The following is an 11692-nucleotide window of genomic DNA, read 5'->3' as shown; positions in this document are numbered from 1 at the left end:
GGATTTCCTTGGGGCTTAGTTCAGAAATACTCAACAATTTATGACTTTGTGTCATAATCTCCTCACTTGCTTCTTTGACTCAACAGGCCAGAGGCCATAAGTCACCATGGCACAAACGCTGTGTTACTAAATCACTTCCTAGCAGCCAAGGCTATACCCATAGTCTAAGCTGTGGGGGCTTAAAAGACTCTTACTGGTCATCTTGAGGTGGAGAATACAGAATTGAGAGATCCATTTATGAATGAAGACAACATGCAGGTCTGAAGACTTTAAAAGTCTTGGCTAGGCACATAAAGTAGAGAGGGCTCAAGCTTTCTGATTTTATGACTCAAGTCTGTGTCAATTGCCATGACCTTGGGTGGGTCATAGTGACTCTTTAACCATAAAAACGGTACTGTAATTCATGGTAAGAATTTTATAATAACATTTACAAAGGGTCTTTGTATATAATGTAATGCTAGAAATGACTTAGACACATCAGTCTTCTTATAAATTCATTGTCTGCCTGCCTGTCTGTCTATACTGAGGATTGGAAACCCAGGGCCTGATGCATGGTAGGCAAGTTCTCTACCACTGAACATCCCCAGGCCTCTTTTCACTCTGCTTTAAAGTTTTTTATTTGATTTTACTTTATATGTGTGCATGTTTGCCTACATGCATATATGTGTAACATGCGTCTGGTGCCCTCAGAGGCCAGAAGAAGGGTGTCAGAGCCGCTGGAGCTGGAGTAACAGATGGTTGAGACACCATGTAGAAAACTGAACCTCGGTCCTCTATAAGAACAAGTGCTCTTAACTGCCAAGCCAGCTCTCAGGCCCCCATCTTTTCATTATTTAATTTGAGACAGAGTCTCACTAAGGTGCCTAGGCTGGCCTTGAACTCTCTAGTAGCCCAGGTAGACTTTGAATGTGCTATTCTCCTGCTTTGGCTTCCTGAGAATCTGGGATTATCAACTACGGCACCAGGTCCAACCTCTGTTACCTTGATATCAAAGAGACTGAGATCAAAGCACACTGGCTCATGGCTCAGCTTTGTCGTTCTCAGCTCTGCGTGGGCTCTCACTGCCTCTGTGTATTCAGCTCAATTCCCAAGGCAAGGGAGGGAACCAGAGAGCCTAGCCTATCAGTCTGCATGGCTTTAAATTGTCCATGTGGTGTACCTCCTCCTGTCCGTCAACCAGACGGTTTATGCTTTGTAGTTCTGAAGTCTGTGGTTTCCTAAAGCTATGATATTATTTCTTTTTTCTTTGTTATGTGTATTGGTGATTTGCCTATGTGTATGTACGTGTGAGGGTGTTAGGTACCCTGGAACTGTAGCTACAGACAGTCGTGAACTGCCATGTGGGTGCTGGGACTTGAACCTGGATCCTCTGGAAGAATAACCAGTACTCTTACCCACTGAGCCATCTCTTCAGCTCCATGATATTATTCCTAACAAATGCTTCTTGGCTATTATTAATTGCTTGTATCAAAACATTTTGTTTATCTGCTTTTGCTGTTTTGAGAGGGTTTTCTATAGCCTACTTTGGCCTTGAACTCCGTCCTGATCCTCCTGCCTCCACTTGCCAAGTGCAAGGATTACACACATGTGCCATTTTGACTTTTGGCTTTTAATGATACATTTTTAGCCAAAGCCAATGAGGTCCCAGGATAGCTCTGCTGGTGGATGTCGTATGTCCAGAGGCATGTTGCTAACAGCTACCTGGGTTCTGTGAGAATTAGGGGCTTGGCTTTGACATCACAGGGCCACATTCAATTCAGTCAGCTCTCTGAGGCAAAGTTGGGACTGGGGTTGGCACCTTCCTCAACGTGCTATCACACACAGCTGGAGTTGAAACTCCTGCTAAAAAAGTGAATGGCCACCCACTTAAGAGTTCAAGTCATCAGGGTGGCTTGAGAGTCTAGAAAAGAGCGCCACACTCCCTGCCTGCTCTCAAGCACCGAGATCTGCACTTACTTTGATTTTGCGTGTATTTGGGCCAGAGTTTGAACCTGCATGTCCTCCTTGATCACACTTTCACTCTATCTTATTATTTTTCTTTTTGAGATATGATCTCTACCTAAACACGGAGCTCAAGATGAGGCCAGACTGGCCGATGACCTCCAGGGATTGAGCTGTCCCTGCCTCCACAGCGCTGAGGATCACAGGCGGTGTCATGAAGCCTGGGTTCTTGTGCAGAGAAACAGTTCTCAGTCCTCACACATGTGTGGGAAGCACCTTCCTGACTGAGTCATCTCCCCAGCTCCCAAACATGGACTGCAGCAGGACACAGTTTGGGACAGACACCTGCTCCTGCCACCACAACGTAAACTCATCATCCAAAGGGCACTGGTGACTGTAGACAGATGCTCTCCATTTTCCTCAGACTTCCAGTTTCCAAGCTTCAGGAGCACATGGGCACAGCTGAGACTCCACTAAGAGTCTCTCTCTCCAGAGTAAGTCAGCTTGTAGGAAAGATCCCATCCATGCATGCAGCCCTATGTCTAAGCTCTGAGTCCCTGATGGCACTGACCCCTAATTCTGGCTATGCCACGACAACTTAAGTTCCTAGGATTGCAAGCACCTTTACTTGAGCCATCTCATTGGCTTGTTTAAAGATAGGGTCTTATTATGTAGTCTAGCCTGCCTGCAACCTCCTGATCCCCCTGCCTCGGTCTCCCAAGCATGGGGATTATGGGCATACACCACATAAAGCTTGAATCAGAACTTGTTTGTAAACAGGAAGAACAAGGGTAAACAAGCCTTTCAAATCAAACAGAACAGCATACATCTGCCTGAGAAACCCGTCCCAGTGGAAGCAACATGCCAGGTATGGCATTCCCAAGGTAAACCCTCAGGCTCTCCGCTCTAGTCACAGAATAACGTGGCAGCCATTCAGAGTGCCGTCCCACCACAGATGGCCTCGTCAGCCCCTTAGGAAAACTCTTCCCACTGAGTTTTAGTTTGGCATTCTGACCTTCCGGTTGGAAGCCAATACAGAATATTTTATGAACATGTTTTGAGGACAAGAGCCTCTGACTCTGGCAACTGATCCAGAATCAAGGCATTGGGGCAACTTCTCTCAACTCGGCAGTCACAGTGCAGAGGAGCCTGGGCCATCATTTCTTGTCTCTGTTCTGGACTCAGGTCACAGGTGGACCTGTCTTCGAACCCAAGCCCCAGTACAGCTCAAGCTTGCTGGCTGGGTCACCACCAGAGAGCTATCCAAGTTCCCTTTCGAACCCTTACTACCTCCCACACACACCTTCCTCACTGTGCCCAGCAAGCCTCAGGACAGACTGTCAGTGCCAAACCAGGAGAGAGACCAACATTACCAATAAAATGGTGAAGTTTTCCAAAACACTGTTCATCATATATTTCTCTGGTAGATGTTTGAGCTTGTGGATGAAGTTGATCATATATTCACACATTGGCGAGCGGTTTATTCGGTACACAAACCGGCCATTCTCGAACCTTGCATACTCCGTCTGCAAGTGAAAAGAGGTTTGAGTATTTTGTTTTACACTTCAAAGCACAGAGAATGGCTGCTTCTGAAAGCACACACTTTCAACAAGAATCATGTTAATGTGCTCCGTTATTTGTGTAGATTAAATAGTGACAAACAAGGCCTACCTTTACTGCTATATACAGAATCTATTATCTTTCTAGAAGTTTAAAAAAATGTTGCAGAGAGTGACCTTTAAAGGATTTTGTAGATCCTTTTTTCAGCAAGTGTGTGTGTGTGTGTGTGTGTGTGTGTGTGTGTGTGTGTGGTGCCATACACACTGTACTTCACAAAATTCTAGGTAACACAAACTTAGAGGACATGATTCTGGCCCCCTCAAAATACAACTGCTAGCACTGACCCAAACAACCATGGTGGAAGGAGACTAAGCCTGAATACACAGAGAACTCAACACCCTAAGGGAGGAACCACTGGGGTCGAACAGGACAATCTGCTGTGAACCCTGGCTGACTTGGAACTCGCTCAGTAGACCAGGCTGGCCTTGAACTCACAGAGATCCAGGCGTCTCTGCCCCCAAGTGCTGGGATTAAAGGCGTGTGCCACTACCCAGCAACAGATCTTGTTTTGAAACAGGTCTATGTAGCCAGGGCTGGCCTGGAACTAGACATGTTTATCAGGCTGGCTTTGAACCTGCTGGGATTAAGGCCTGTACCATCGTGCACAGCTCTGAAGACAAACCCTTGATACAGATCTTTAAATCAAGATTCTAAAACCCAAAGCCAGTCTCATCTGTTCTAGAAACATAAAACTGACACAAAACATAAAATATTCAGAATTAACAAGGAACAAATCAATATGATAAAATCATAAAATCCTATTAAATACCTACAATGAGACAGAAATGCAAATAGATTTACTATTAATATATCATTTTAAATGTAACAATAGTGCTCAGACTTTGTCTTTCTTTACACTAAATAAAGTGCACATCATTTGGAAACAGGAAGACTGGTTCCTAGCTTAGCAAAGACGGAAAAAGAATAGTAGTAAGACGGACTTATTTCAGCTGCCCCTAGAGCCTAGTTACAAAGTCACGGTGCCTAAGGCCACAGGGTACTAGGTGGGAAAGAGACAGAAAGAGGATGGAACAGTACCCAGAGCTGCTAGTATATTCAGGAGTGCTTACAGGGACAGAGTCAGCCAGAAAAAAGACTAATATTTAATGAGTATAACTGTTTTCACACACATTACGTGTATGATGTATGTATGTATTTTGCATGCTTGTAGAGGTCAAAGGACAACTTACAGGAGTTAGTTCTCTCCTCTTACCCTAATTTTGTGTTCCTGCTACTCTGTCAGGGCAGCCAGCTCTTCGCCCACCCCCAGCTTTAAATTATTCCTAAAGCTCAGGATTCCCAATTGATATTTCCTGTCTCTCAAGTCTACTCTTGTATCTCCAATTATCCCCTATTTGTCCCTTGAAAATGCACTTTCTGGTCACTGCTGCTGGCAAACAGAGTGTGACCTTTGGCTTTCCCTCCTCTCTAAGCTTTAATACACAGTCACTAAATCCCATTTAGAAGCTCTTACTGGAGTCCCACTGAAGCTGTTTCAGCAAAGCTCATGACCGCTATTAAATTCACCGTCAACTCAAACCACACGTACCCTTCCCTGCCTTTTTACCTTCTGTCTGGCTCACACAGGCCAAGCTGAGCTCAGGAGGCCCCTGGGCAGCCCACACCACCCACAGGACTCCGCCTAAGCTCTTAAGCCCCTCCCTCTCCTGCCAGGCACCCTCTCGCTTGGTGGGAAGCTGGAGTCTTGCCACAGGCAGGTTAGGTCCTGGCCCTGAGAGTCCAGAACGGCTGCAAATAAAACCTGACTCTTCAGGTGGTGGAGTAAGGCAAAAGACACTGGGAAGTAGGCAGGTTAAGGGGATGCCACTTGCAAACTTAATTCACAAAAGCAACTAATCCAGGAAAGATAACTGTGCTTGTAAAAGAAGGGGGGCATGAAAAATGTAAGATGAATACAGCTATTCCCTAATGTCAGGAAGGGAATGTTTGAGTTTCTGGGTGAAAAGCCTAGGCTGGCCTGGACCTCGGGAGTCTCATGCATCAGCTTCCCAAGTGCTGGACATTGCCTGCTGAAATTTAAACTTAAAACAATTAAAATGAAAAAAGCAAAAACAACAATATCAAACTCAAGGTTGTCAGGTTTTAGATGGGGGTGGGCTTCAGCTACCTTGGTTATCGCTCAGGCCTGCAGCTAGGAAGTGGGGAAGCATCAGACCCCCCAGGGAGCCTCTCACGGAGACCAGTACTGGCCAGCTGGGCCAGCATCACTCACAGAGAAGGCTAACACAGAGCATCCTGTCTGCTTTCAGGTGCCACCCAGTCCTTTTACCTGTCCCATGAGTCAGGGAGAAGGCGCAAGTGGAAGGAAAAATGCCCTGAAAAAGCACCGTCCTCTACCCGCTGCCTGCCGGGTGTTTCAAGGAGGGCAACAGGCTACCCAGAGGACTTTCCCACCGACAGGAGTCGACTTACCTCTACTTTTTCTACTACTTGTTTCCCAAAGGAGCACACTTTGGTGGAGCAGGTAACCGTCATATTTTCAGAACTCTCGTACTGACTGCTCACACCGTAGAAAGCCCCGGCGTCATCTTGGATATTGCAGTTTAAGTCCGCCTGTTGGAAGGAAGTGGGGGCAGGTTAATTCTCTCATCCTAGGATATTGGTGATAAAGAACAGAGTAAACCATCGAGCAGCTAAGCAGTGGGAAAGAGAGACCTCTCTACAGACACCACCTTGATGGGAAGACACTGCCTTCCCGGGAAGGCAGGGCTGGAACTTGCCGCATAGCCAGTCCCCCCCTCCTAAGTGTTCACAGGAATGTGTGACCACCATACCCAGTTCCCAAGTGCCAGGATTTAAACCCAGCCAGGGCCTCATGAATGCTAGGTAAGCACTCCAGCACTAAGCCCTGCAGTGGTATATATCTGGGAAGTTGTTCCTTGTGAGGACCTTCTACCAGCAAGCATTCAGAATTGGAACAGCACAGTACCCTTGCAATAAAAATTCTGTAAGTTTCTCAAATGCACAAAAAAGTAGGACATGAATTGACTGTGTACTCTGCCAATCTTGAGAGAGACTTAAAAGGAAAAAACAAAAACAGGCCCGTACAGAAGCCACCACATCCAGAGAGGAAAAGCTGACTAACGATCACCGTACAAAGATGCTAAATCCCAGCTACTCAAGTTACTTAAAATACACACAATAACTTGTCAATAATAATAGACATTCTGAAAATATCAGCCAAGTTAGAATGGCAGCTATGGTCTGACATCAGCAAAGCAGATGACAGTGATCAGTGTTTACTCTTCCATCCCTGAGCTGAAGGGAAAAATGCCACCCATAGTGGCCGCAATTCCCAGATTCCACAAGAGTGGATTGGGAGCTCTCTTTGTCCAGTGCTAACTCTATTTCAGCTCTCTGTAAAATTTCAAACTCTAAAGAGCAGAGGACAGGATGGCAGTGGCTGAGACTGTCCATTCAATCTCACCATCACTACGTGACTGTCACTCATTTACAAATCCATTAAAGGAACAAACCGGTGGTTGAGGCCGCCCGAGGGGCACTGATCGCCAAGCTGAAGCTGAATCTGTAGCAGGCTCAGACGGCTGCCACAAACAACTCCAGGAATGAGTCTGTAACACATCTGAGCACATTAGTAAAGGCGAGCAACACAGCTACGAGTGCTAATTTAAAGGATGATGTGCTGTGTATATAAGACAAAATTCCAATCTATCATTTCCTTAATTATTTAGGAATTAAGCAAACAGTCTGGAGGGACTGTGAGGACACGATGATAATGAAAAGACTTTTCTAAACAAATGGTTCCTGCCATTGTCCGACAATTCCCCCAGACAAGAAACCCTCTTAGCTTAAGCCTGCACCCAATCCCATTCATGTCTGCGTCGCCCTGGGTCACTGCTGTCTAGGACTATTCAGATATGCTGGTGAGCTTTCACTTGGAGCAGACGATCTACCATTACACTTACCCTGAAAAGCGAAGTTACTGGTCAGGTGTGGTGGCACAGCCTATAATCTCAGCACTCTGGAAGCAGAGGCAGGAGGATGGCACAAAGTCTGAGGCCACCTTGGTCTACAGTCAATTCAAGGCCAGCCAAAGCTACATGAGACTCAGTATCAAAGAAGAAAATTATTAAATGTTTGGAGGGATGGCTCAGCCTTTAAAGGTTAAAAGCTCTGTCTGCTTTTCCCGAGGACCTGGGTTTGACTCTCAGCGCTCACATGGTGGCTTTTAGCTGTCTGGATTCCAGTCCCAGGGGATCTGATGCCCTCTTCTAGCTTCCTTGAGCACCAGGTACTCATGCAGTACACAGACAGACTCCACAACAAGAGTGGATGCAGCAAACACCCAGGCACGCGAAACAAACAAGAAAGAAGAAAGAAAACTTCAAGGTGCTGGGCTGAAGTTCAGTTGATAAAGTGCTTAGGAAGCATGCACCTCAAAAGCTGGGCACTCACAAGGTGGACACAGAAGCTCAGAAGTTCAAGGTCATCCTCAGAAACATAGTGCATTACATAGGTATAAGTCAAGAGCAGCGATACAAGATCTTCTCCCTGGGCTATGCTGCTGCTGCTTCTGGCGTTGTATCTGTGATTTCTCCTGGTTCACGCACCCTTGTTACCTTAGCATAGACGGGTTCTTGTCTTTTGTTTCTCTTACATTCTGAGGGAACAAACTGGGCAGTGGTGGCACATGCTTTTAATCCCAGCACTCAAGAGGTAGAGAGGCGCAAGGATCTTTGTAAGTTCAAGGCCAGCCTGGTCTACTGTTGTAATAAGATTGGCGGGCTGGGCTGCTTCCCGCCACCGGGCTAGCTTTACCTGAAATAATTACATGGAAACTGTATTCTTTTAAACACTGCTTGGCACATTAGTTCCAGCCTCTTATTGGCTGGCTCTTACATATTGACCTAACCCATTTCTAATAATCTGTGTAGCCCATGAGGTGGCTTACCAGGGAAGATCTTAACCTGCAGCTGTGTCGGGAGTGAGAATCATGGCGACTCCTGACTCAGCTTCTTTCTCCCAGCATTCTGTTCTGTTTACTCCACCCACCTAAGAGTTGGCCTATCAAATGGGCCTAGGCAGTTTCTTTATTAATTAACCAACGAAAGCAACAGATTAGAAAGAAATCACTCCCACATCAGTCTACAGAGAGAGTTCCAGGACAGCCAAGGCTACACAGAGAAACCCTATTTCGAAAAAAATAATAATAATAATAATTCTGAGAGAACTTCAAATTGGAGATGTTAATTTTAGAGTCTAGGTTTTGAAAGGTTTCCCTGGTGAATGGCAAATAACCCATTAGGCAATATCAAAGCTGCTTTACAAAAGCTCTCCCAGCACATGAGAGAGAATCACAGTCATCGGCGGTGTCACGGATGTTGTTTAGGGATGCTATGGCAGAAGGCACGGATGTGAAAAAGAGTTACCTGTCAGTCGACGGCACTGGAACTATTCTTAAAGGAAACTTAAGTCAATAAATCCCACCAACCCTCAGCAAGGAAAACATAAGAATGCAAGGATTGAAGGAGACAGCTCTGGTGGGTCTGGGGCTCACAGAAACTCATACCCAGCCTGTTGACTTCCCCACAACCAAAGACTCAGGTGTAAAGACAGATAACTTGGGCTGGCTCAGCAGTTAAGAGCACTGACTGCTCTTTCAGGGTCCTGCGTGGCATTCCCAGCACACACACAGTGGCTCACGAGCATCTGTAACTGCAGTCTCATGGGATCAGATGACTTCTTCTGGTGTACATGTGGATGTACAGGCAGACAAAACATACTTATACGTACAATACACAAATCTTTGAAAAACAAAGCGCCCCACTCACGAATTCTGAAGGTAAAAAAGTAAGAAAGGGAGAAAAATTATGCTGCTCTTGGGGGTTCAAACTATTCCTGCCAGTTTTTAATCTAACCACAGGGTGTTTTCTTAGAGGAAGTAAACACAAAAATACAAGAAACAGTGAAAGAAAACCCACACTCTTGCTGCATACCAGATTTGAAATACATCCTGTACCCTGAGCTCGTTGAAACAGGCTGACTGTGGAGTGAATTCTGAAAAGGGGGGGGTACCAGGCAGCCCAAGGAGGCAGCCTTTCTGAGAGACACACTCAGAGTTCAACTCTTTCTCCTCCACGCAGAAACGCCTCTCACAGCACCCAGTGTTTCCATGAGTTTCTTCATTAGCACTGCAGGAGGCAGTAAATGGTCACACAGCTCCTTCTCAACCTGTTTCCTACTGCTCCTCCAACAAACTGCCACAGATTTAGAGGCTTAAAACAGGAATTCATCTTGAACTTCAAGTGGCCAGAAATCCTGCTGGGTCTCACCAGGTTAAAACCAAGTTATGGATTAGCAATGCTGTCTCTGGTTTGGAGACTTTGAGGGAAATCTGTTTCTTAGCGGCTTCTAGCATCTAGGGATACCTGAATCCCTCATCTGTTGCTTCTACTTCCTCTTTCCCCATGATTACACTGAGCTCAGTCAGAAATGTGAGCTATCCTCCCACCTGACCTCCTCTCTGAGGCTACTGGTAGTGTGACATAGTCACAGACCGCACAGATAGACATGGCACTCCCTGGGGCATCACGACTGTGCCTAGCCCTAGCCCTAGCCCTAGCCCTAACTCTAAGGTCCATTAAGAGAAAAAGCATCTCTCTCAGAGATGGAATCTCTGGCCTGGGTCTAGGACCTGGCTAAGGAACTGACTGCCCTTCAGGAAGACGGTTCTACTCCTGGGAAGGCAGGTTCACCTCAAGCCATACTACAGGAGCAATAATTAGGCTTTAATGAGATAATAAACTTTTCTTCCAGAATTTCTGCCCAGGGCCACAGTGTACTGGCGCCACAAGTCACTCGAGGGCTCCATGAACCTGCCCATTCCCTGAATTCCTCAGAAAAGCCTCATCTTTCCTTTTCCTCTTTCTCCCTGTTCTCAGCATGCTTCCTCATGCACCCTGGGTTCCTGTATGCTTCCTCTAAAGCTCCCCTCCCACCCTGCGCTTGCCTCTCTGCTATGTGGCTGGCTGACCTCCACAGCAGCTAACTCAAACGGCATGCCAGCCAAACCCTTCTCCTCCCCTTCCTCCTCCTCAAAGCAGTGTTGAGACCTGCACTGTGTCTGCCCTGGGGATTTTCTTTTAAAGTCTAGAAAGAACTGCCCTCTCATTCCACTTAGTCCATTCTTAAATTCTCTTGTAGTGAGACTAAGCACTCCATGAGGGGACCCTGACTTCCCTGGCATCACTGCTCTGGTAACATCTGCCCAGCTCTCCAGGTAAAGAGGACAATCTGACGCTCTCTTGAGTTCTGCGGAACTCTCCGGTTATCTCCCAGTCTCTCCGGTGGGCTCCATCCTAGGACTCAAACCACAAATCTATTTTCATTAAGCCTCCCCTCGTGTTAGATTCCCGTCTATCTAGTCCAGATATTTTGGATGCTGCTTCACCTGTCACCTGTCACTGCCTCATCTCTGCCATCTGAGCAGTGGCCTCACATTTCTCATCTTTGACCCAAGAAGATAACATAAGCAAAACCTGCTGTGGTGCGGTGAGGGACGGGTGTGCACCAATGCACCCGTAAGCTGCAAGGTGCCATGCAGCCATAAGCTGAAAGGTGCTGTACTAAAGACAGGTTTTGTTTTTGTTTTTGTTTTTTCGAGACAGGGTTTCTCTGTGGTTTTGGAGCCTGTCCTGGAACTAGCTCTTGTAGACCAGGCTGGTCTCGAACTCACAGAGATCCACCTGCCTCTGCCACCCGAGTGCTGGGATTAAAGGCGTGCGCCACCACCGCCCGGCATAAAGACAGTTATTAAATAGCACCCACCACAACTGAAATGTGGACCAGGACAGAGCCTGAAGTCCCATCTATAAAGACCTTACCAAGTACAATAAACAAACATGACGCTAACCATCAAGACACCAGGTTTAGCTTCAATCCACATGTGTGTGAATGCCAGGTGGGATGCTTGCCTGATTTGTGAGTTTCACATCACACCTGGCAGACTGGATGTAACTGCTCAGTCAAGTACAAACCCCCCAGTTCTCCACAAAGGCACAAGTAGAGAGATTATGGAATTCCCTCTGGAAGCCAACAAAAAAGAAGCCATTTGTTGTGGAATATTTGTTTACACTGTAAAGGTGTATTT

At 46.4% G+C, this 11692-nt stretch overlaps 1 protein-coding gene across 6 annotated transcripts in view; it reads right to left on the bottom strand.

The window, feature by feature from the left end:
• Positions 1-11692, bottom strand: part of Tead1 (TEA domain transcription factor 1) — a 233224-nt gene that overhangs the window by 9915 nt on the left and 211617 nt on the right. For all 6 annotated transcript variants that reach the window (XM_075971923.1, XM_075971922.1, XM_075971917.1 and 3 more), the window contains 2 exons: positions 5995-6135; positions 3315-3467 (listed from right to left, as the gene is read on the bottom strand). In XM_075971923.1, coding sequence (XP_075828038.1) covers positions 3315-3467; positions 5995-6135 — 294 coding nt within the window. The remainder of the gene's footprint in view (positions 1-3314; positions 3468-5994; positions 6136-11692) is intronic.

This window comes from Microtus pennsylvanicus, chromosome 5 (assembly GCF_037038515.1).
Source record: "Microtus pennsylvanicus isolate mMicPen1 chromosome 5, mMicPen1.hap1, whole genome shotgun sequence".
Lineage (NCBI taxonomy): Eukaryota > Metazoa > Chordata > Mammalia > Rodentia > Cricetidae > Microtus > Microtus pennsylvanicus.
Note: the sequence above shows the minus strand (reverse complement) of the source record. Positions and strands in the feature narration are given on the sequence as shown.